Source organism: Ambystoma mexicanum, chromosome 9 (genome assembly GCF_040938575.1).
Source record: "Ambystoma mexicanum isolate Mex_15411 chromosome 9, UKY_AmexF1_1, whole genome shotgun sequence".
NCBI classification, from domain to species: Eukaryota; Metazoa; Chordata; class Amphibia; order Caudata; family Ambystomatidae; genus Ambystoma; species Ambystoma mexicanum.
Genome location: NC_090931.1, coordinates 103962088 through 103988557, shown reverse-complemented (window position 1 = coordinate 103988557; position 26470 = coordinate 103962088). Strand labels below are relative to the sequence as shown.

At 45.2% G+C, this 26470-nt stretch overlaps 1 protein-coding gene across 1 annotated transcript in view; it reads right to left on the bottom strand.

Annotated features, from left to right (window-relative positions):
- The window catches only part of DRD2 (dopamine receptor D2), a 947704-nt gene that overhangs the window by 7466 nt on the left and 913768 nt on the right, over nt 1-26470 (bottom strand). Inside the window, exons 7-8 of the mRNA XM_069614238.1 lie at nt 14778-14864; nt 7096-7435 (exon numbers count right to left, since the gene is read on the bottom strand). Coding sequence (XP_069470339.1) covers nt 7096-7435; nt 14778-14864 — 427 coding nt within the window. The remainder of the gene's footprint in view (nt 1-7095; nt 7436-14777; nt 14865-26470) is intronic.

The following is a 26470-nucleotide window of genomic DNA, read 5'->3' as shown; positions in this document are numbered from 1 at the left end:
CGTTAAGGGTCGGCGCCGTTTACGGCGCCGTTAACCCCTTAACGCCTGACTCATAATGAGGCCCATTGAAACCCAATTAAGATAGGGTGCAAGAGAGGAGTTGAAACAGTGTTAGAAACTAAAGAGAGCAATAAGGGGAAGATTCCTAAATGAATGGGGGCAGGTGGAGGGAGTCAGCCTTAACTTTGAAGGAATCTATTGAACAGTAGAAGGAACTGAAAGTATGGGGGTCATTCCGAGTCGGGCGGTAGGGGATACCGGGCACCGGTAAGGAGACTGGTGCCGGTAATCCCCAACCGCCCGATTCTGAGGTCCCTTATCGGGACCCGTAAGGGACGTTTGGTTGGACCACACGTCCCTTACGGGTCCCTTTAGGGGACCAGGGCGCAAATAACGGGCTTGTCATTCGCAAGCCCATTATTTGCACCCTCCCCATTCCTATTGAGCCCTATGGGGACTTACCGGTCCCTCCAGGGTCAGAATGCACTGGTAAGTCCCCATTGAGCAATACCGGAGTCGGTACCGGTATGGGAGGCAGCCACGGAGCTAATTTCTCCATGGCTACCACCATACTCGGAATGACCCCATATGTCTTTAAACACTGGAGTTGTTTTAGCTGTTTGTCATGGAAGATGCAGGATAATTGACACTCAATGAATAATGGGGAGTTTTGTAAATTCTTACACTCCAATGATGTACTCTTGCTGCAGGAGGTCTGGCTGGCAAGTTTCCCTGCACTTGATGGCTTCCAAATACTATTTCAACCTGCTCTGAAGGGACCTCATGGCCAGCTTCTGGTGGTTTGTTAATAGCCGTACACAATGATGTGGGCCTATCTACTGTGAAGCATATAGATATTAGAAGAGGCCTTTTGGCTGTAATTGTAAAGGGCATTAAAGATGGCATTATCCTTTTTTTGCTGGTGGTAAACATATATTGGATACATACTCACAGTATTTTTAAAGACTTCCTGGAATCCCTTGCCATAATCCTTTATGATTTATATGCAAACTGGCCAGGAGGTCTGGGTGTGGTTGTTGGAGATCTTAATGCATATTGTGGTGATGATCAGGGATCCATCCAGACATTGATGGGTGGGAATGCTTGTCTAGAGGGTTCCTACAAATTTAGTCGAGGGATGCTATGAGGGAACTTGCCAGGGATTGGGGGTAGTTTATGCTTAATGACATGCTGGAAGGACACGTCCTGGATTCAGAAGAGGCCACATGGTGGCGTCAGTTATTGATTATATCAATGTCTCTAAAGAAATGCTTGAGGTCTGTGTGGAATTTTGTTTTAAGGAAACATCACTTAGTGACCACAATATGCTCATTGCAAGATTTAGGGGGAGAGAGGTGTGTAAGGAAAAGCGTCTCACAAGTTCTGTAATTGTCAATTGTCAAAAAAATCGAATTAGATGGAATGAAATTAATATTGCTTTGTTCAAGGAAGAGGTTAAACATACTTTCATGATGTCAACCCTTGAAGAGAAACAACAATTGTACTCCTTGAAAGATATTGATAATGTTGTGTTGTACTGTAATGTACATATTTTACAACCATTAAATCATTCTCAAGGTAATATTGTCAATCACCAGTATGACGTTTTGGTACAAGAACAAAAGAAGCTGAGTAGGAAAAGGATCGGTGACATAAATAAAAGTGATCAAGGTGCAATGGAAAAATATTCTGTAGTTGAAAAAGAAAAACAAAGATTACGTAACTGGAGTAAGTCCCATAAACACCTCGTTTTTCAGAAAAATGGAAAGGTGATGTTGGAAATAATTGATAAAAAATAATGTCAATTTTTGGAGTATAGTTAACTCCCCGGAAATTAAGCAGTCAGAGGTTCGAACTAATACAATCTAGGAGGAGAAGTGGGTTGAACATTTTAGAAATGTGTATGGTTAGGAAACGATCGAGTCTGGGGAATCTCTCATTGATATGAACTTGAGGTCACTTTTGGAATTTTGTGTGGACGATATTCAAAGAGTGATTTGGAAGGGGAGCTATTCCATGGCGGACGGTCCTAATCAATTATCTAATAAAATATTTAAACAAGCCCCAGTGATCTGGGCAAGTATCCTATATATACTGTTAAGGATGTTGTTCAGAGTAAAAAGAGCCCAGATTCTTTGAAAAAGGCGTGTAGAATTCCAATACATAAAAAGGGGGCCTGGGCCTCACCTCTTATCTATTGTCCAATAACACTGATTGATGCGGAGAGTAAGCTATTTCCCATGATTATTTTAGGAACATTGGAAGAACTGGAAAAGGAAAGAGGCTTTAGGAGGAACATTGGAGTGGACTGTAATGGCTTTCTTATGGCCTGTGTACAGAGCCTTTCCTGTGTAGGCAATAGGGCCCCTCCTTATGCGGCCTCTTTAGATCTCTCAGTGACGTGCGACTTAGTGGACGGGAACTTGTTATGTAAGAAACTGCATGAATGGGGTTTACCCCCAGTTTTACTGTGGATATTTGTGTATCCCACACTAATACTTCAGTTCAGCTAAGGTTGAAGAAAGAGGGTACCATGACAAGGGGAATCGGGACTTGTAATGGGTTGAGGCAACACGCAACCTTTATAATTTAAATGTGTCTGGCATTGCTGAACCCCTACGAAGCGCTGATTTTATTAATCCCAAACTGGGGAAATGACATTAACATGGTTAGCTTATGTAAACGATTTTATTATTTAAAATAAAACCCCAATTTGACTACAGCACTTGCTTAGAGCTTTTGTAGATTTTATGAGTATCGGTAAACTAAAAGTCAAACCCTAGACAAAAATAAGAACATTTTGCACGAAGGCAAAGAAGTGTAGGTTTGCTTGGTGTATTAGGGGGAACGGTTGGAAGTGGCAGATAATATATTGTGTTTAGGAGTTCCTTCTTTAGCTCACCCATGTAAATGCTTCTATAGGGATTGGAGGAGGAAAAAAGCTGCTTTGATGGTGGCACAAATGAAGACAAAAGACAGGAAATTTGGAAAGTTCTCACTAACTCCTCTGGTAAGGTTTTATAAAGGGAAGGTGGTGCCCAAGTTTCTTTTTGGGTTGGAGGTACTACCAACATGGCCGGCCGAGGAGCTGGCTATTTATGAGTCGCTAATTTGGAAAAAGTTTCTGTACTTTCTTCCGCAATGTATGAGTTAGGCATTCAGTCATTGCAGAGCCAGATAGTATGGAAACGGCCAGCCTTATACAGGAAATTGCTATGCTCCCCTTCTGATACTATTTATGCTTATATTGGTAAGGCAGCCGCGGCTTGTGATGGTTGGCCTGTGCGCGATTGCGCTGATTTCTGCATAACAAATGGTCAGGATTTAGATGTATCCATAGATGCGTTATTATTAAATCCAGAAAGAGTTGAACAAATGGTGATTCAACATGATTGGATCGTCACATGAACGCTATAGGTACGGTATTAGCATATTTGACCTAAAAACATTTGACCTAAAACATTTGATCGAATTTTGGTTACCTTTGTTTTGGTCAACTTTAACCAAAATATATATATATACATATATATATGTGGGTGGGTAAGGGTATGGATTATGTCAGGGAGAGATGGGGTGGGTTGCGGGAGGTCTCCCCTGCATTTTAGACCAAAAAAAGTCAAATGAATTCAATCAAATGTGATTAGGTCACATGTTTTATGTCAAATAGACCCAATCATAGGTACATATGCATTGTATGCCAGGGTAAGAGTAGTGAACAAGAGAGCGGGTATACAAGAGCCTTATGTGTGGACATTTCCAGATCGAGCCTTCATAACATTTATATGCGTGCTCGCATAAATGTAATAAATACTAATGCGATCTTTTGTGCGCGTAATAGCCTGTCGAGGAATTTATCATTCTGCAGATATTGTAGAGATCTGAATATCACTTAAGACTTAAAAGGTAGAGTGGCCTCATGCCCAGTTTATTGCCTCAACAGATTTTGTTATCTGGCAAGTTCTGTGCGCAACCTGGCGGAAGTAGATGCGGATAATGTATGGCTCTCCATTATGGGGGCTCGATCCGCTCTATGGGTCTCGCTACTGTGAGGGTTTTAAAAGAATGTGGCCACTCTTGATGAATTTATGTACAATATTGTTTTACTCTATGGCGCTCCTTGAGATAGGAAAAAGTAGTATGTGTTTTCAATGTTTTATTTTATTTTGTAGGATTTTAACAGTTCTTTTATTTCAGGAAACTAAGCACTGTATGAGGTTTTAGGGTAATTTCTTGGATTTATATGTTATACATTTTGTAAGGAACTATATTTGTAACATATTGGAAAAGATCATTGTAAAGGTGTTTTCAGACCACAACATGCTCACTGCCCTGTGCTAGACATAAAAGAAATACTGTGCCAGTTTGGTCATTGGATGCTGGCTCACTTCAATATGCCAGCACACAATTGCAGTTGGATTGGGGAGTCTCAAGTGATCCGCAAATACAGATAATTGTCTAAATTCCCAATGGGGTCCATGACCCATCAATATGTGAAAATGACTCACAGAGTAGGTATACCTAACATTAGCTGTTTTAGTGGAAACAGATTCATTCTTTAGTTTTCCCCATATTGTGGTGTACAGCCTATTGAGAATTGGGTAAATGTATCTGTCATTAATGAAGAGATACACATCATTGCTGCAGAAACTATCCAGGAAGCAGTTTCTAATTCAAGCAGAGGTTATGTGCAGAGTTTTCGAGAAGGAGTAGTGGTGGTTGGAAGGGGGTAAGGTGAATAATCAAGATGGCGGGCTAGGAGAATGAGTAACGAGTCGTCCAGGCGTAGCATGACGAGGTGGTGCTTGTGAGGTGCCTAACTAGTGAAGCAGCAGATGGACCTACATAAGCCTTCAGCATGTCCTCATGCTGGTCACCCTGCTGTCTCACTGGTAAAGCGGCATGTCTCTGGAGTAAGTGAGCGAACGTGAATGATGATGTCTGGAGACCAGGAGTAAGAACACATCCCTTGTGAAGCAAAGAACTGACCTTCCAATGGCACGCTCTAGACATTAGAAAAGTCAACCTGCAAATGAAAAATGACAAGTTACTTGAGGGACTCCCATCAACAGTGGGGTTTAACCAAATATTGTTAGCACAGACAGTAGATTGCACGCAGCTGGATATGTCTTATAAGGCTTTTGGTTTCAGTGTACGGGATATTACACAAATGGTAGAGAGGCCATTGTAGTCACCTTCAGAAGGTGATACATACTTCAACACACAAGGCAAGCTAGCATTACATCACTTTGGATTTCCATGTAGTCACTATTGTAGTGCAAAAACCAACGTAGAGTAATCAATTGCAACGTTTGATGGACTGCCCCATTTTGCGTTCCTTTGAGGGTTCATCTCCATAGTCCCCAATAGTGTGGGCACCCTTTGGGTGCAAACGGGGCCGAAGATGATGATCTCCAAGTATATTGAAATCAATTTAGGGCCAGGGGTGGTAGGCGGTGCAATGCCTATGTGCATGCCACAAAAAGGAGCGTGACAGGAAGTGCAGTCTTTTTACGGGCACTGGTTTCTGATATTCCTACCTTCTAAAGCTGGGTCTCCAAGCTGCAGCTCTCCAAATGCTTTGAAGGACAACTTCCATGATCCTTCGCTTTTGGCTGTGCTGGCTAGGGCTGGTGTGATTTTTAGCGCAAAACATCTGGAGGGGCACATTTTATTGACACCTGGGTATTGTGGAGGGAAACAAACATCACAGAAGGCAGGTGTACTGCATTGGGCCAATTGATTAGCATCATACGTGGGCAGAAATGTCTTATCGCCAATGTATGCACATTGCAATGTTACACGTGGTGTCATGCCCAGGGAATGTGTGCATGGCAGCAGAATGCAAACACGTGTATTTGACGTTATATCAGTAGGAAGCTTCACTCGGGCACCTGCCGTTGCTTCTGTTGGCTCAGAAATCAAGTACGCGTCTGGACTAGACACACACCCATTCTAATCCTGCGTTTAATAACATGTCCTCTTGCCTCAGTGCATTGGCAAATGTTTCCAGGCGGTCTGCCAGATAGCCTTACATCCCGGTGACTTTGGTGGCCATCTTTGCCAACTTGCATGCAGCTCACGCCCATTCTTTCACCTGGAGCCAGCGAGTGATTACTTCCAGCCCAGAGATGTCTGTTGCCTTAGGAGAGGATTATCAAAGATGTCTGTGATGGGATGATTACCAAATCCAGGGGCTTATTTATGTTTTTCTGGCTAAGTGGCCCTTTGCTGCTTGAGGATGGCGTGTGATGGTGATCGTGCTTTTGTTGACTTTCACCCAAACTATTTGCATGCAGAAAGGTTTTCTAGAGGAGACTCTCCTGTAAGCATCACTACTCCATTCCCCTAAACTAAAGAATGGCCAGTGTACACAATTGTCATTAGAACCACAGCAAGAGGGAAATACTGACTCTGGCCATGCTTCGATTTTATTACTGGTCGAACTTAAGGAGAGACAGCAATTTCTCTATACCGCATAATGTATTTATGTGGCAACACTTGCCCAGCTGTTCCCTACCATATCCTTCTTGGTTGCTGCAATGGGTCATAGTTGTCCCTATGCAGCCTTTGTCTCTCCAGTTGTTTTTGATTACACTCCATCAGCCCTAGCCAGAATACAGTCCAAAACATCTGGAGAGTCGCAGGTGGCAGGCCCCTGCCGTACACAAACATGTTCGCTTTTTCTGCCACCTTTGGACGTCTGCCCCTTAGGAATTGCATTTTAATGCCTGCATGTTTTTATATTCAAATGACCATTGCTTTCTTTTACTCACATGTGGTAATGTGGTTCTGTCATGGGTTCAGCACCCTTAGCACACATCAAAAATCTTTCTTTCTCTTGGCTTAAACAATAAGGCAGGGGTTTCAACGTTTGGGTCGCCAGATGTTTTGTACTTCAATTCCCATGATCCCTCGGCATTTGCTTTGAAGACTAGGGCTGATGGGAGTTGTCAAAAACATCTGGTGATCCAGAGGTTACAGACACCTGCAATAGGTGCAATAGGGGAAATGTGGATTTGCCTAGTATTTGTTTATCTGAGAGTGTGAAATATATTTCTTCTCATTGGCAAGACAAACTGGATAGGATGGTCTTACCGAGCACGATGGCCAACATCTGGGTGGCCTTCTTCTCTTTCTGCTGCGAGAGCTTCCTCTTGCTCAAGGTCTTGAGTGAGGTCCTCGTTTTGCCGTTGGGCATCGCCTGGATCTCAAAGGCTTTTGCAGTCTTTGGGTTGTCGTGGGCATGCCCGTTGTTCTCAGCCTTCACTGGACTGTCTGCGGGCAAGGGAGGGCTGGTGATGTTGCACGGGTTCGAGCTAGCTGGCACTGCGAGCTGCTGTTTCTCAGGAGAGGTCTCCTTGCTCTTGCCCTTCTCCGGCGGCGTGGTGCTTGACAACATCTCCATTTCCATCTCCTCCGGGTGGTTCGCGGCCTCCTGGACGAGGATCAAATAGCCAATCATAAAGCCAGGTAAATAAAAACAAGTATTGAGGCAAGTGATCAGAACTCTCTACTGTGCTTGTGTACCATGCTTAGACAGTGCAATCAGGAAACCTCACAGATATGGATGCGAGAGATGAAGCTGGCCAGGAGGAGCGGTGGGCCAATAATAGCAGGTCGTGGCCATCACCAGAAGTCCTGACTTGATCTCCCCTTTACATGATGACACACCATCTAGTCTAATTCAAATAATTATTTGTTGTTGTTTCTCAGATAACTGGTGACACCAAGTCAGGACCCTCCACTTCGTCACAGGGAACACACAATCTACACATGAATCAAATAGCCTGGCTAATGCCTCACTCCAGTCAGAAACTGCCAAGACTTGTGAAGCTTGAAATAGATGCCTTGTTTACTGATGACGTCGCCCTTCTGATGTTTGGAACTTCAACTCCCATCAGCCCTAGCCAGGAGAGTCGGTGGAGAAGGATCCTGGAAGTTGTAGTCCAAAACATCTGGAGGGCCACATAGTGAGGAACCATAGAGAACATAGTGATGGAAATATCAGAAAAATATGTATTCAACACATATGAGAAGACTCGCATCTGTGACAACAATTGTAGTTTACTTTTAAAATCTGAAAATATATCGAGGGGTCTGTGTGTATGCATGTGTTTAATATAAACGTGTGTGTGTGTGAGAGAGAGAAGAGAGAGAGCGAAAAAGAGAGAGAAAAAGAGAGAGAGAGACAGAGGTGCCACGATGAGGGCAGGTAGAACGCATCAACAGTGCAAATGGAAATGCATGCTGCATCTGTGCTTACTCTCGAGCCTCATTTCAAATTATTGAAAATATTCAAGTTTCTGTTTTCCTCTGTCTCTCTGCCTTAAGTCATTGCCCAGCTCAAGTAATAAACACATGAAATATAAATTAGGTGCACGGACTGGACGAGAGCTGACATCAATGGAGCGGCCATTTTGCAATCACGGCACTTGGATTAGAGGTGGGAACGATAAGGATACATCACAAGGAATTCCCAATTTGAGAATGAGGTCATTATTCAATTGGGGGCAGAGATGAGAGGGGTCTCCTTCAACTCGATGGTGGTCTCAGCATTTCCGCTACGCTATCACTCATAACTCTGGGTACCCCTCCTTGGCATCCTAGCTGGATGTATAGCTAGTAGGAGCATTTGGGTGAAGTTGGCAGAGCCCTTCTGGTAGTGCCCAAGACATCTGCCTAGTATATTCGTTCCGCAGTAGCCGCCCAGACACAAGCCTAACCGTGTTGACATTGTTCCTACCCCCAGGACTAGCTCTCTATAACCTCCTCTGGAGAAGAGATGTTGAACAAGACACGGTTTAGATCGGAACAGTATTCGGATCTTTGTGGGGGCCGATAAAGTTGTGCGTGCCACACTTTGGGGCATGGTGCCCGCTCACCATGTTTGTATGCAGTTACCAGCAACTCCAATTGCAGGCAATTTTGACACTATAAAATTCACTGGTTTCAAGTGCTCAAACTTAAAGAAGCATTTAATTTGTGCAGTTACCTTTTTTGCCAGAACCAGTATACCCTTAGACACTGGCTTAGCTAAAATCCCTTCCAATCACTGTTCGCTTCAGAGGGTGAGCAGTACTCTGTGAGCCAGAGAGCGGCTCAATATGGATCAAAGTAAGGGGTTCATGCCTTTTTTCTAAGGAATGTTTTAAATAGGAAATATATATATATATATATATATATATATTATTACACATCACGTGGTTTAAATTTAAACCTTAGATGCAAGATAACTTAATACAACACATGAATTTCTCCCGAACAAAAATACAAAACACCCCTCAACTCAAAGGGCCGAGTTCATAGATTGAATTCAGTCCAAGTCACGGATTGTCCTTTTCATTCAAGGTAGCGAAAATCTCCCTCACAAACTGTAACAATGCCAATGTCATGGAATGCCTCCCTCCCCATCTTAGAGTACCCCACCACTCCTCCTGCGTTTTTGTATTTAATTACCCCAAGGAATCTTCCCAAGAGCTTATCTCTTGTAGAAGTTAAGGGCTCGCACAGCAGTACTAGGTGTTTCAAAGTTTCAATGCTGTTGCCACAAATCCAACAATTCAGAGTTCTCTTTTCCCGGGCCTTTATTCTCCTTCTGTGACCTCCCTCGTGGGATAGAGGTTCAAACGAAGTGTTAGAAAGTTTTGTCTCTCCAACTGCAAAGGAAACCTCTCAAGGAACGGCAGAACTGTTCCTTTTTTGTAGTGTTTGTTTGGTTCTTCTACAAACGCTTTGTAGGTTCTCACTTTTTGCTTAGTCAAAATCCAGTCCAGGTCCAATAGTTTTCACTTTACCCCAATCAGATTTTCAATTAGTGATTTTTCCGAGTGAGCAATATTAGACAATATGGAAGAACACGTCTCTTGCCAATTGTTTAGGACGGGAACCGTTTCCCTTCAATGGCCTCCTTGATAATCGTAAATCCACTGACACCTGGTGGTTGGAGGCATTTCTCAAAGAGGGAGATTAATTTCCATTCCATTTGAGTGTACAGGGATGTTAGGCCCAGTTCTCTCTGTACCCGTTCTATTGACAACGAGTTTGTGAGTGACAAGACCCTCTTCCAAAAGAGGCCTTCCAGGCTAGGCCAAAGTGTTGGACTGATGAAGAGGTTGGCATCTGCAGCATATGTCAGTATCAGTGAGACTTTCATCTTGTAGAAGTCTAGTAGTGGCAACATGGAAAATGTACAGTAGCGCTGTTTGATCAGCAGAGCTTGCGAGGCCACATTTTTAGCTTTGCTTCTCAGATGGTGTATACCAGGAACGTCATTCATACTGTCATTTAGGGTTATTCCCAGGTACACCATCGATGTAACAACTGGTATTTGCTCCCCATTCAGGAACCAACTTCCTTGCCCTGCTGCTGCCTCCTAAGATCAGATTTTGGATTTCTTTGCGTTGATCTTTAGGGCGTTATTTTGAAAGTAGGAGGACACGTCCACCAACTGTCTCTGCAGTCCGATTTCAGTTTGGTCTGGAAGGAGCAGGTTGTCTGCAAATAGTGGACAGCCCACTGAATTTCCCACTATCTTTGCCGGGAAGCATCTTGTTGTATACCTCTGCCATGTCAGATATAAATCTACAAAAGACACCTGGTGCCAAACGACAGCCCTGTTTCAGCCCATTTCCAGAGGCAATTTCGTTAGACAATGTGCCCCTTCTGTCCAGTCGAATTTTTAATGTAGTTCCACTGTGCAGAGCTTATATGGGTTCTCTCAGGGCCTGCCACTGGTCCTGGTGGTGAGACGCCAGACTCCATGCATTCAAGTGCTTCAAGATAATTGCTCTAATTATCTTGCCCACCACGACAAGAAGGGTAAATGGCCTATAATTACAAGGATTAGACCTATCACCCTTCTTGAAGATGGGAACCACGATGGACTTAGTCCAGGATGCTGGAATCTTTTTCACCCTCTTGATAGTCTCAAATTATTTCAACATGAATGACGCCCATCTGACAGGATCTTTTTTCAAGATTTTGTTTGTCAGGCCATCAGACCCTGCCGCCCACGAGGCATTTGAATTTTTTATGAGATCAATTATATCTTGACTGTCAAATTGAAAGTCCCAAGGAACTTCTGAAGAAATGTGTGGCCCAATTTGCCCCCACCCCCATTGGACTCGTATAGACTGTTAAGGAAGGCCTCCCACACCTGCGAAGACACTGAGTTCATTATTTTAGAAATCCTCCGGGGTGTTCAGGTCGTTTATTAGTTTCCACACACCCACTGTGTTTTTCTTAATGGCAAGCTTCAGCATTCTTTCGCCGTCTTGCTGGATAACTTGTTGTTTGTGATGAGATAACCAGTTCTTAAAGTTGTTTTTGACTTTTTTGAGTAGGGTTAGGTTTTGGGCCGTTTTATGTTTTTTCACCTGTCTTCCCAACCTGTTTACCGCTCTTTATTTTCAGCGATTTGCTCGTTGAATGCATGCCTTGGTGTAAAAACAGGCCTCTTGAAGCTCAGGGTCTTCTCTCTGAAGCCCAGTAGAAACTCTGGATATGTATATATGCCCCCTCTGGAGCGTGGTGATTCTGAGTTTAAGGCCGTCAACGAAGATGTTATAGAAGACATGTCTCTTCTATTAATACGTAAGCGGTTTCCTCCCGGGGTCACCACATAATGATGGCCTTGTTGGTGGTAACACGTTGGTGAATTTTTTGACGCCCAGTCTAGGCATTCGAGCTCCAGGAGATTATGGTCACTCAGGTCCGTAGATAGCACTTGTAGAGAGGTCAATTTCGCTAACAGCTCTTCTGTAGCAAACATGTAGTCGATTGTACTTGATTGTCCCTCCTCCCCCGTTTCCAAGTTGCGGACGGGGGTTGGTCACCTGTTTGCCACGTGGATGTTCCTCTCTAGTAACTCCCTTTCGAACTCGAATCCCCTTCTGGCGTTTTGTGTGGCTCTCACTGGTAATAGGAAATATAAGATCTCGTTTAGATTTTTCAATAATGGCTGCTATCGCATGCTTCTTTTGATATGGTTCATTTGCATAATAAAGATATTGAAATCTTGGCTAACAATGACTAAAACAAAAATACTCATCAGTTTTCAGGTGACCTAAAACTCTTCCTTAGATTAGGGCGAGAATAACACTGCAGTAGGAAGAGTGCTCTGGAACATTTTGTTTCAAAACAAGGGTTGTAGCCAGATGCTGCATTCTGACAAGTAAGCAGAGGCGGAAAGGTGCAAGAAACACTCCAGCACCTGCATACATGATGTAGGGTTAACAGAGGCCAGTGGAAAGAGTGGTGATGGCTTATAGTGGCTTGCATGTCGCCTACTGCAGGGGGGGCATTCCTAAGAGCACCAGATGCTACACCACCTCTTGTAATTCCCTGAATAGGTGGATTTTGAGCTCCTTCCTGGACGGCAGGAGAATTGACACAGTCCATATTTTGACCAAGAGGGTTTCCAGTAGGCTGCGGATTAGCAGGAAAGGTCTGTTTCCTGGTGTGTTCCCTGCTTGCCAGTTTAGTGTTGCGCCTCGCAATGGTCTGTCAGTGCACAATAAACCTCACTTTGCCTATGCTGCCAAGAATCTATACACTTGCATCATTTTGGAAGCTCTACCCTTATCCTTGACTGCAGCAGCATTATGTTTGTGAAAGGATCAGGGCATTATTTTAGTGTTTAATATTTTTTTGTGCATTTGTAAGGAATTCATACATAATGAAATTGTGTTTCAAAGCGCCCTGTTTGTGCAGTAAATTAATGTTTGAAGGAGAAAAAAGATTTTTGGTAAGTTGAACGTTCTTGTGACCCTTCTAGGCACCTGTCAGTAGATCGTCCACCCAAACACCAGATCCCAGTTTAAATCTATGTAGAATATGTGTACGTTACTACATCTGTGTACGTTACTACCCCTTCACTTGATCTCTTAGCCTGAGAGAAATACAAGGGTGTTGGGAGAGTTGCGTTTCTGCAGGGTTGTTTATGGACATTGCAGACATAGCAGCTCCCACCTTTCCAGTGCATGTTCCCCTAAGTAGGAGCAGGGCGCCTGCACTGGCAGAAACTAAGGAGGTCCCTACACTGCCCAATAGGGTAGGGACTGAGCCTAAAAGAGCAATGTACTCTTTGTGCCACATGAATCCCCGGGGTTGGTTAACTTTACAACACTGTTAGCTGACAATTAAGTCATTTGAACAGCATTGTCCATCTCACCTGCCCCCACCCAACATTTAATTAATTACTTATATCACTAGTGGTATCTGTGGGGCAATTTTAGTCTGTGTTTACAGTGGGGATTTGAGTTCAGCCATGGTGTTGAATAGAGTCTTGCAGTTTGTAAATGGATATGTCTTGTCCTTCTGTAATTCCTGGCCTGTTGTCATGTCCTGTTGCTCTGACTTTGTGTGGGACTGTCCAAGCCTGGTTCTAAGCAAGAGGTCTAGCACTTGGAGGATCGACACCCCTGCTGATTGTCCCGGTGAACAGAGGTCCAGAATAATGCTTGCACTTATAATGCTACAGACTGAGCAAGCTTTCACGGTCCAAAAAGCTTTCATTTAGAATGATTGTATATTTTTAAATGTGTCGTTCATTAAATCAGTAACTGTGATTGAAAACCTAATTGTGCAGCATTACAATACTTGCCGAAAAATAGCACAACAACATTTCAATAGCGCTGTGATTCGAGTGATGCTAGAATTGTTCTTGCCACATGTAGTCAGGTAGCTTGGAACAGTATTGGGGCGATGGAAAACCTTGAAAGTCTTCCATTGGGTATTAAAGTTAATTCAAACTGACCACAGCACCCACTTAGGCGGCGTTTGTTACTGTAGACGTTTTTTTTTTAACTCCCGTTGAAGAGTATGACCATCTTGTAGGCGAAACAAATGTCTTTTCGTTGCTACTTATAGCCTAATTCCTTGTGCAAGCGTTCTCTTACTGAAACAGAAAATCAACAATATGTAATCAGTCTACCTCTGCAGCTGACCTTTTCCTTTCCCATTGACAGGAAACGACAGGCTCCCATCTCAGCGCTTCAAAGGACATTTATATTGACTTGCAGTATTTGGCACAATATGTGCAATCCACGCACTGAAACTGGGTTTTGACTCTTTAAGCCTTGCAGGAACCTGCCTGAGGGAACTCCGCTACCTGGTGATAATGATATCTTAGTGGCACCATGACACCAGCGGTTCAGTTTTGTCCCTCACTGAGCGGAACAATGTTCCATTGGAATTTCCCTGGGGTGCCTGTGGACACTTTTTAGGGACATTCCATTGAAAGTATATGAGCATTTAGTGCAAATTACTTTTCCAGTGGGGGGAGGGGGTTGGTGCCCTGTTGGGACTTGCAAGGCCATCGAAGGGCAGTGTGGCACGTTGTAGGACCCTGTGCCTTGTGCCTTAGTGTAGAACCTTGTGTCTTGTGACTTGGTGTAGGACCTTGTGCCAGGAGGCAACAACCTGACCACCCTGCAAGGCACTAAATGGTGACCTCTGGAAGAGCCTAAACCTTTTCCAAGTTTCGCAAGAAAAATTCAAAATGTCATGGGACCTCGAACCACCAGGAATCCTAATGTTCATGTTATGTTTTCAACATCAAGTGTATTGAGAGATAACCCACAGCTGGCAGACAGTCAATTCACACAATATATACACTCTTCAAGAAATCTGAAAACTTAATAAGGCAGCAGGAGCAACATAGAATACACTACTCCATGATGAAACATGTGCCAGGCTGTGCTCAGCTGGCTGCAACATGCAGTGACAGCATGCCAGGCCAGGTTCCAGTGAGCAGGACACTTTATTGTAACACTTACCACTTTCTTCTTCTTTACTGGGAAGCTCCCATTGGACTTGACAAGGACAGCGCAGAGCTTCACATCTTCGGGGTGAGTGCATTTGTCCTAAGAAGCAAACAGCGGCACAGAGTTACATGCAGGCGATCCCACCCTGGAGAAGCGCAGAGAACCAACTGTGGCGGGTCTTAGCTCACAGGCCATGCTGGCATACAGTAAGGAGTAAGGGAAGGTTAGCGGGTGATAATGACATCGCCCCAGGGAAACCCGCAGCTTCTTTCAGCCAGAGGGGGGCGCTGCAGAACACTCTCAGAAACATCAGGCTACATCACATGCCCACATTACTCAGTGCTTTGTCCTCAAGCCAGATGTTATGTTATGCTATGTTATTTTGTTTGTATCGCGCCAAAGCCTGTGGGCATCCAGGCAAACAACCTAGCATCATGAGTTTGAAAACAACATTGTACGATAAGGCATTTATTAATATTATTATTATTATTATTATTATTAGGTTGTTTATAATGCACCACATTTGATGACAATGCATAAGCCACTTATGTAGAACATTAGTACTCACTGCAGAGAAACAGTCAGTCAGGATGCTCTGAATGTGGGCTGTATTAACTTGAACACGTGCACCACAATTCCATACTGCAAGAATGCTTCTCCACCCTCCGCCCTCACCCGCTTTTGAATTCACCCGCCCCCACTGCCATTAGCCCCCCCAAATTGTGCACATGCGGATGCTAAGGGCCCTTTTGAAATTTAGCAAAAAACAAAACTACAAAGATGTATTCTTATCTGAGACTCTTTGGAAGAGTTGTCGGTCTACTGAAGACCCTCTTTTGTGTTGATGACATGTACATAGAAAACAGACTTCAGAAGTGCTTTGGGGGTTCTATGGGTGAACTCTGCTACCTGGTGATAATGATATCTTGGTGGGAGCATGAAATCAGCGGTACGGTTTTGTCCCTCACTGAGAGGAAGAAGGTTTCATAGGGTGCCTGTGTTGAAAGTTTATGAGTATTTCTGGTGCTCTGGAAAGTATTCATTTCCAGTTTTTAAATTCTAAAAGATTCTTTAGTAACCGAATGTGCATATCACGGGTGATGATAGAGATTTTACCTGTCGGCAGTGAGCAGGCCCTGCCTGTGACACTCACTCTAAGGGACCCTCGATTCACTCAGACCCTGAGCATAGGTGGCAGGGTTTTAATGGCAGGCTCAGTCTGCCATTGCACGCTTTATCACATCACCGCACCACACAAACGATGAACTGGGAGGAAAAGCAGTAACCTAGAGGAATGGGTCATGTTTGGATGAGGGAGACATGTGACATTGTGGTGTGCATGCAAGGTAGTTCTGAGGGCAGGACAGGTGGTGATATAGGCAGCTTCCATTTCCTATAATAGTTAACACATCACAGTGAAACTTCTTATGCTAAACTATGAACAACTCAAATGCACTGTTGATTCTGTGTTTTATGAACACCCCAAACTTCTAAGAGGTTCAGGTGTTAAGTTCGGATTTAGTTTAAGAAATCTTTAAAACTTTTTTAACCCAATGTTTCTGTGAACAGTGGGTTAAAAATGTCAGAGCATAATCTGCCAGTTTCTGTCCAAAGTATATATTGCGTGTTGTTTCAGATGCTTAATCAGTGTGGAAGATGGCCTCTGATGAAAAGAAAGATTAACTAGGTGGCACTCTTGGACAGATGGCACAATGAATAAGGCATAATTCAGACAGGACACACGGTCCTGAACATTTGCTCTTCTGGTGTCTCACAAGCGCAGGCTCCCTGCTAACTCCTGCCACTGGCATCGAGCCAGGCAATTTGCTCGGTCAATCAGTACACTGCTGGCTCTGCTGCCCGCAGGGCAACATTCAACGCGTTTGGATAAATGAGTCTGAAGAAAACCCAGCATTTGAAATATGAAAGAATTCCAGTCCATAGAGTAACTTGGATCACAAGAGAAATCATAATGTTGCCCTCTGAACGAAATGCCAGTAATAAACCGGCTCCCGTTCCAGACCGCCAGACTTCAACTATACGTGCAGGGCCTGCCTAGGGCACCGGCCCCTCCAGGCATGGTTTTCACGCAAGCAGCGGCACCATTAGCAACAGTGCTGGTGCTTCCGTGTCCCCATTCATTCCTGTGGAGTCATATGGGACTACAAGGGAATGGGGACTTACACTATATGCCTCCTGGCATCCTGGGTCGCCGGGACTAGTAATGTTCCGGTGGCACTAGGATATCCAGCGGCAGAACGGTGTTACAAGTTCGGCTGCAACCCGCCGGTGCTACCTCAAAACTCGTACTGAGGGCCAATTACAGTTATTATTAGTTATTATTAGGTTACTACTACTACTTAATAATAATAATACCAATAATACTAATCTCATCATTATTAGGCTGTTACTGAGCCTGTCCTGTGCTTTGCTGGTGTTGCTAAACGTGCACCATCCTCAATGGGACTCACATTACTGATCTGCAGGTTGCACTCAGATGTGTGCGGCAGGGGCCATGTTCTCATGGTTTAAATTCGACTAGACTCCTGGGGTTCTTGCTACAGCACTCTCACAAGAAATTAAATGCTTATGAATTGGTATCAATATGAAAAGAACAGCATCCCGGGACATATTGTTGGTGAGATTGGCTGAGAACTGCATTCTGTTATTACTGTGACAAAGCATAAACATTCATTCGAAAATTAGAATCCCACACAATTGTTTGGAGATTGGGCTTGCAAACCTCCTTTGGGCAAAAGGGCTATTGTGCCTCAGAGAGATATCCCAGTTAGAGATATCTGTCACCTCCCAACAATTCTTCAGGGCTGTCACTGTGCTTCAATGCGGAGGAAAGTGAGGCAGGCCAAGCCATCAGTGCAACAGAATGCACTACACCTGCACTAGCCAAAGAGACATGGGGCCTCATTACACAGATGGTGGTAAGGGATTACCGGTACCGGTAAGGGTACCGGTACTGGTAATCCCTTACCGCCTTACTACGAGGTCCCTTTATGGGTCCCTACCTTAACAGCTGTTTTTACCAGCCGTTAAGTACAGGACCCGCAAAGGGACTCTGAAGTAATTACGGTACTGCAATTTGCGGTACCGTAATTACCGCCTTCCCCATTTCCATTGAGCCCTATGGGTGCAAAAGTTGGAATGGGGAAGTGCCATGGTGAATGGGGAATTACCGCCCCCACAAACCTTGGAATGAGGCGGTAATTCCGCCATTCACCATGGCGGACTCAGTAAAATACCGGCGGCAACCATGGCGCTAATAGCGCCATGGTTACCACCTTCCATGTAATGAGGCCCATAGAATTGTCATTAAATGTCAATGAATCAGAATCTGATGATTGAATTTCAGCAATTCATTAAAAAAGACTTCTTGATTGGAGAGAAAAGAATAGTAACCTTTCATATGTATCATACCCTGCCCCCCAGCACATCCTCACTTTCAAAGAAAGCCTGAATGCACACCCACAGTAATGTCACCTCTATTGCCACCACGTGGTGCTTCATTATGGGGGATTTAATGGGCCATGAGCACTTTATAAAGTGAATTCCCAGCGAGGGGCTGTGGTGGCCTTGTTACCCATGAGGAGGCTGCGAACAGGGCATTACCAGATGGTAATCCCGCCATCCTGAGCCTCCTCATGGCAAGAGCCTGCCATCTTCCCAGTGGGTATTGAGGTAAGTGCCCTGTCCCTACCCCTCCACGGCCCTCCCTCTGCCTCCCCATTCTTTTCCTCAGATTTGCCTCCCCTTCCCACCCCACTTACCTTCTCCTTTTTCAGGAGTGGCTGCGCCATGGACACTTCTGTCCCTGGCACATCTGCTCCTGATCTGTGACACACCGCCAGGGAAAGGGAGAAGGGACGTGTAGTCCCTTCTCTCCTTTCCATGGTGGCCATTTTCTTTGTTTACTTTTTGCTATTTTTTTATGGCCGCCATGGAAAGGGAGAAGGGACTACATTTTGTCCCTTCTCCCTTTCCATGGTGGCCACATCTCATTTGTTTACTTTTTCTTTGTACTCTTTTCAATGGATGCCATGCAAAGGGAGAACAGACTTTGTTTTCCCTTCCATGGCGCCCATATTATTTTTTATATTTTTTCAGTTGAGAAACGTGGGAACTTCTGGCAAATGAAGATAGAAGCTTTTAGTACCCCGGTCCAACGGGCCAGGGTGCTAATAGTAATAAGCCCCTCACAGGGGGGGTGGGGGGGGGCTTACTGCATCCGGTAATGCCCACATTAAGGCCCAAGCAAACTATGGGCCCCAGGGCATTACCAGATGCGGTAATGCCCCCTACCCCCGGGTCTCGGCTTACTGCTTAAATAACATCACAACAGCAAGTCATGGAACTTTAATGAAATATGAATGTACTTAACAGGATTCCTTTCGGGGACAAATATGCAGGGTTAACCCTTAAATCTTTGCAAATGTTGTGCAAGCTGGGGAACAGCAATGATATTTATAAGAAAAATAACATCACCAACATTCTTGTGAGCCTGAGCGAACTGTCATAACACTAAGGGGAGACAACTTTTACATTCCCCAGCGGTGCCAGTGTACAGGTATTAGGGAAGTTCCTTTAAACGTAATTGGAAATTTAGTACAGATTGCTTTTCCTGGAAGCTGTCGGGACTTGCAAGACCTCAGGTGGGGGTGGGACATGGCATAGAACCCTCTGGCAGAAGGCAAAAGCCTGCCGACCCTGTCAGGGCCTTCATTGATGACCCACAATTCAAAATGTCATGTGACCTCGAACCACCTGATATCCGAGTGCTCATGTTATCTGGAACTAGTTTTCCCGGCACTAATCACCATATTCCCCATCAAGTGTATTCAGATACAATCCACAACTTGCAGTAAATAAACACAATATAGGCAAAATTCAAGAAATCTAAAATTGTAACAATAAAGGCAGCAGGAGCAACATAGAATAAAACACTCTGAGGGCCTCATTACAAGTGTGGCGGTCCGGAAATAAGGGTGCCGGTAGCAACGTACTGGCACCCTTTCCAGACTGCCACTCTACAAGTCTGCCTGCAGGGGCTGTTGCGCCTGGCAGGTCTGACCTGCCGGGCGCAACGGTCCTGGGAGGCAGACTTGTAACTGAAGCACTGACACTGTTAGCAACAGTGCCAGTGCTTCCATCTCCCCACCCCCATGGAGTCCTATGGGGCTTTATGGGAATGGGGAACAACATTTTCCGACGCCTGACTTCCTGATCTGCCTGGACATGTAATGTCCCTATGGCACCCTATGGCAGCAGGAAGTCAGGCGCTGATAAAGTGTTATGATTCTGCCAGACTCTTAATGAGGCCCTCTATGATGAAACACACGCTGAATACATACATATTTCACAGAGAACAACCTCAAAAGTAGCACTTATTTAAACCCTGAGGTTGTGAACACATCTCTGAAAGTTCATTCCAGGCTACCACACTCTACATTAAAGTGCAGTGGGGCTCAAATGAATGCAACACCCTGAGGGCAATTGAAAAAGAATCCCTTGCAGCAAGTCTAAATAAATCATGATTTTTAACAGGGAATAATTAAGAGTTCGCCGGAAGTGGTAAAACATCGCTATTTTTAAATATCAGACGTTTTACCACTCTGACAAGTTTTTAGTCTCGTTATCGAAATTCATGCATCTGCCTGTTTTTGTGTGGAGGTAAGTACACACACAGTAAATATGGGAACACAGCGACTGCTATGGGACTCCGAAATGGGGAATTACACAGAGTGCCATGGGACCCCAAAATTGGGAATAGCATGGAGTGTTGTGGGCCCCAAAATGGGGAATAACACCAGTCCATATGAGGGCAGGCAGGGTTCCAACATGGGGAATAACATGGATTGCTATGGGGGCTCTAAAGTGGGGAATAACACGGGGTGCCATGGGGCTCTTGGACTGGGAATAACATGGAGTGCTATGGGACTTCAAAATGGGGAATAACATAAAAGTCATCATTACTGAGAATCATGTGGATCTTACCATGTACCAGGCATTTGCAGCATGTGCAAACGGTAAACGAGTTAACGGTAAAAGAGCTATTATCACCAAACTCTTAATGATGCCCGTGGTAGCTTCTTTTGTGATGAGCATAGCCCTCAGCAGGGCTAATTAGGGGGTAAATCAAAGTTACACAGTCTACCTAGACCATTCTCCAAGTAAAAAGTGGGCAAAAACTAAATGGATTGATCTGTTGGGGTCTGTTTTGCATATTTGTAAAGCTTTCACAGACCTATTGCCCGAGCTCACCAGAGCTGGCGTTAGCCAACCTGAATGCAAATACGCATACATTGGGCAAAACAAGAGACGATGCTTTGAAATGACATTGCTGTAAATTGGTGCATTATAAAATGCAAGTAATTTCAAAAATTCCAAATAAAAAAAATTCTGCATATAAATGAAAAGAGGCTGAGCGTATTTGTAGGGTTTGACCACTTAGCGGTCACAATGGCTAGAGGCAAACTTGGCTCCTAATTTGAGGTGCCCCACAGGGTTATCTTTCCAAGAACTGGACAGTCACCCCACTTTAGCAGCTCGTGCTGCTGTGCCACCCAGGCCTAGTGCCATTTGTTGAACAAGGTTATTTCAATGCAATTCAGCATTGGTGAATTATCGAAACCGGGAGGCGGATCAGTCTAGTGGAAATGTTGTTTTAACCCGGGAATATATTTGGTTTTAACCCCCATAACCTTGGCCATGGGAGGAGTCAGTATAATTTAAAATTCTGACCAATATCTTGCTGGCCCAACTCAATTCTGAGAGTGAAGTAGCAACATTTGGGGGGAATGTCCTCGGAAACCTGTAAAATACTATTTCAGCAGCTTCCAGGGAAATCTTGTTGACATTTCCCCAAATCACAGAACTCTAAACTCTAGCAGAGATGGCCTTGGCAGGTCACCCCTCAATTACTTTCCCACCAAATGTCTTGTTAATTCGTAATATGCCTACTCAGTTCTACTTATTTATATAATTGCTTTTATCAGTTTGGGATTTCAGGGTTAGAGTTTCTGTAGTAAACCACATACTCCAAAATAATCAAACAATCTTACTTTTTCCAAAACATTCTCATTGACCCTGTCATAGTAGGGGGAGTGGCTCACAGACAGATACACAGAGCACAAGTGCCTCAGATGAACAATCACTCCCACTTGTGCGAGGGTTCGATTCTCTTTTGAGATGACTCATGCCATCATCCTTCCAAAGTCCTAAATAGAATATCACAAATGTGGGTAACAACGTGGCATTAACATTGTGGGGGTAATGATACGGCCACCTTTCAGCCCTTGGAACGGGGTGGTAATGCCATTAGCACCAAGAGCCTACCATAACAGTATCACGGGGATATCACGCTGTGTTTAACAGGACACCCACCGCGCCCGTCCAGTTTAATGAATGAAAATACTTTGCCAAGAAGCCTATCGTGGTATGGGAAGGCAGGGCTCCGTATGAAGCCCTCTTCCCTTTCCATGCTGGCCAGCCAGGGCGCTGAGGACGCTGGGGCAGCATCTGCCACTGAAGCAAAAAGGTAATTGGAGGGAGGTTGGGATTAGGTAAACAAAAAAGTAAAGGGGTTGAGAAAGATGACAGCCTGTGGTTCTGTGGAGCACAGGCTGAGATCAGAGATTTTAGCCCGCCCCACCCCCCGTTCTGAGGAACCTCATTGGCTGCTACCCCGCTCCTTAATGTAATAATGGCAAGTCATAACACCTGTTACCAAGAGCTATGAACCTGACATTTCTGGTATGCGTTGCTGTATAAATTACCGACATTCATATTACTGAAGCCCACCATGTCGTCCTGCTGTAGGCCATTAATTGAACAATTAATTGTACCTACACCTAAGATGTCTGAGCTTTCTCTGCTCCGCACGGACCACTACTAGATGAACAAGTTGGGTTTGCATTGACTTCTTTTGTCATAAGGCAATCATTCGAATACGGCCCTACTTCTAGAATGAGAAACTATTGGCGTGGGAGCTGGCACGCGGACCCATGAGAAATCATGAGAGCCGAGGCATGATTGGATCTACGAAAGGCTAATAGGAGTAGGTCAGTCACATGAAGGCTCGTCACGCATGTGATCCACTCTACTTCATTCTTTCTATGTGTATCTGGAGAGAGAGAGAGAATTAACAAAGCAAAAGAATGTTGCAACCTACGGTTCATACTTCCATTGACAAATTATACTCTGCCTCCTACTTCCTCTATGTCTAGGGCTCTCTAGCAGTTGCTGGGATTGCAAGCTCTATAGGGCCGGAGCAATGGCCAATATACAAGGAAATAATGTCCTTGACTGAGCATTTTCATTGGGAACAATTACTTTGAGGCTGTGTAATAATACACAATTGCATACATTGCGTCTGTGCAATTGAAGGAATTTTATAAACAGTTCAAAATCTATGTCAATTTGTGTTTTCTTTCAACTTAATTACTGAATACCCCCAGAGGCCCAGTGGGTGATAACAAAGAGAATATTCCACCTGAAAACATGTTGGCCATTAATTCAGAGGCAGCAAAGTGAATCAGTAAGGCCTGAAGGCTCAATGTCAACAATGGCAGTATTTCAGATGGGGGTATAGATTGTGTATACTACCTTGAGGATAATATGGTTGCTGGAGCATTACATGCAAGAAGGAACACCATGTTAACATTATCATTAGCCAATAAAGCTGGGGATATGGACCGAGAGAGGGTGTGCAAGATATAAGTGCACTTTATTGCCTCCACCTGGGTTGGGAGCCGCTTAGTAAGGAGTAAGAAGAATAGAAGCAAGCAAACGTGTTCCCAGTAACAACGATGAAATGACAAAGAGGGCAGTGATAGCCAGTGTGGGAGCATGAGAGAATCAGGGGCCTTTGCCTCCCGGCAGCACCACGCACAGGCAGATGTACTGGTGCTTAAGTAGTCAGAGAGATGCACTCAAAGTTGGAGAAGCAGGGAGAGGGCCTATGGGTTCACGGGGGTGTGATTCACAATCACACTCTAAATCCGGGATGATTCTTAATGCAGATGTGTTTGGCAATCAGTGGGAGCTAGCGCGGCTGCTGCTGCTGTGCTAAGAGCCTTGCAATCATTGGCAGCCAGTGCTGCTGCTGCTGCTGTGTGGAGAGCCTTGCAATCATTGCCAGCCAGTGCATTGGTAGCTTGTACTGCTGCTGCTGCTGCTGTGCGGAGAGCCTTGCAATCATTGCCAGCCAATGCTGCTGCTCTGCAGAGAGCCTTGCAAAGATTGGCAGCCTGTGCTGATGCTGCTGTACTGAGAGCCTTGCAATCATTGGCAGCCAGTGCTGCTGCTTTGCGGAGAGCCTTGCAATCATTGGCAGCCAGTGCTGCTGCTGCTGCGTGGAGAGCCTTGCAATCATTGCCAGCCAGTGCTGCTGCTGCTGCTGTGTGGAGAGCCTTGCAATCATTGCCAGCCATTGTGGCTGCTGCTGTACTGAGAGCCTTGCAAACATTGCCAGCCAATGCTGCTGCTCTGCAGAGAGCCTTGCAAAGATTGGCAGCCTGCGCTGATGCTGCTGTACTGAGAGCCTTGCAATCATTGGCAGCCAGTGCTGCTGCTTTGCGGAGAGCCTTGCAATCATTGGCAGCCAGTGCTGCTGCTGCTGCGTGGAGAGCCTTGCAATCATTGGCAGTCAGTGCTGCTGCTGTGCCGAGAGCCTTGCAATCCTTGGTAGCCAGTGCTGCTGCTGTGCTGAGAGCCTTGCAATCCTTGGCAGCCAGTGGTGCTGCTGTGCGGAGAGCCTTGCAATCATTGGTATCTTGTGCTGCTGCTGCTGTGCAGAGAGCCTTGCAATCATTGGCAGCCTGTGCTGCTGCTGCTGCTGTGCGGAGAGCCTTGCAATCATTGGCAGCCAGTGCTGCTGCTGCTGCTGTGTGGAGAGCCTTGCAATCATTGCCAGCCATTGTGGCTGCTGCTGTGCGGAGAGCCTTGCAATCATTGCCAGCCAATGCTGCTGCTCTGCAGAGAGCCTTGCAAAGATTGGCAGCCTGTGCTGATGCTGCTGTACTGAGAGCCTTGCAATCATTGGCAGCCAGTGCTGCTGCTTTGCGGAGAGCCTTGCAATCATTGGCAGCCAGTGCTGCAGCTGCTGCGTGGAGAGCCTTGCAATCATTGGCAGTCAGTGCTGCTGCTGTGCCGAGAGCCTTGCAATCCTTGGCAGCCAGTGCTGCTGCTGTGCTGAGAGCCTTGCAATCCTTGGCAGCCAGTGCTGCTGCTCTGCGGAGAGCCTTGCAATCATTGGTATCTTGTGCTGCTGCTGCTGTGCGGAGAGCCTTGCAATCATTGGCAGCCTGTGCTGCTGCTGCTGCTGTGCAGAGAGCCTTGCAATCATTGGCAGCCAGTGCTGCTGCTGCTGCTGTGTGGAGAGCCTTGCAATCATTGCCAGCCATTGTGGCTGCTGCTGTGCAGAGAGCCTTGCAACCACTGCCAGCCAATGCTGCTGCTCTGCGGAGAGCCTTGCAAAGATTGGCAGCCTGTGCTGATGCTGCTGTACTGAGAGCCTTGCAATCATTGGCAGCCAGTGCTGCTGCTGTGAGGAGAGCCTTGCAACCATTGGCAGCCGGAGCTTCTGCTGCTGCTGCTGTGCGGAGAGCCTTGCAATCAATGGCAGCCAGTGCTGCTGATGCTGCTGCTCTGTGGTGAGCCTTGCAATTATTGGCAGCCAGTGCTGCTGCTGCTGTGCGGAGAGCCTTGCAATCATTGGCAGCCAGTGCTGCTGCTGCTGCGTGGATAGCTCGTCTATCGCATTTAGGAGTCACGTGCTGCATATCAGCATTTGTGGAGGGCAGCCAGAGGGAAACACACAGGTGCCAATTTCCCAGGATGCATGCTGTTTCATTCTCCTGCATGTTTTATTAAAAAGTACGCAAATACGCAAATACCTGCCCAGGCAATTTGAGTAAGCAAATTGCGAGCTCACATTTTATTTCCTGCGGGGGTTCTTTAACACCTGTTCGACAAAAGCTTGTTTATGTCGAAATCTGTTTATGAATCTATTTATCAAAATGACTGAAATTTTTGTATTACGTTTTTTGGAGAACAGCAGAGAGGATTCTGTCCGACAGAAAACACGGTCTGGATTTTGTGGCGATAACTCTTGATGCAAGGAAACAAATATGTGTGGTGATACATTCTTGATTGCTTGCAAAAGGTCCTCTGTTTTAATGGGAACACCTAACAACACAGCGACATGTGCTTCATTTTAATTTGACTGTGTATGAAATCTGATATCAGTGCCATTCTGGGAAAGGGCGGGTTGAACACTGGAAATGTATGTCAACGATTTAGCCAATCAGATTACAATACGAAATGAAACCTAAACCCGCATTCCAGTTCATGTTTTGCAAAATCAGGTTGTCCACCACTCCTACCACAAAACCACACTCGCTGTCTCAGGAGGATAGGTCCAGGGCAACGTGCTCACCTTGGAAGCAAAACGGCACAAAGCACCACTGGTTCGATCCCTGGCTCCGCGCTTTGAAACCTCTGGATATTAAGCGCTTTATAAATAACCTATCATGTTATATGTTCCCAGGGAATTTCCCATTCCTCAAAGTGCCAGCTCGTAGGATTCTTGTCTGGTTGAGAAGGTGGTACTACATCACCCTTTCTCTATCATTGCTTAGTTCCCCATATTTTCCACAGCCCTGCTGGTCTTTCTACAATCAAGCTCAGGTGGT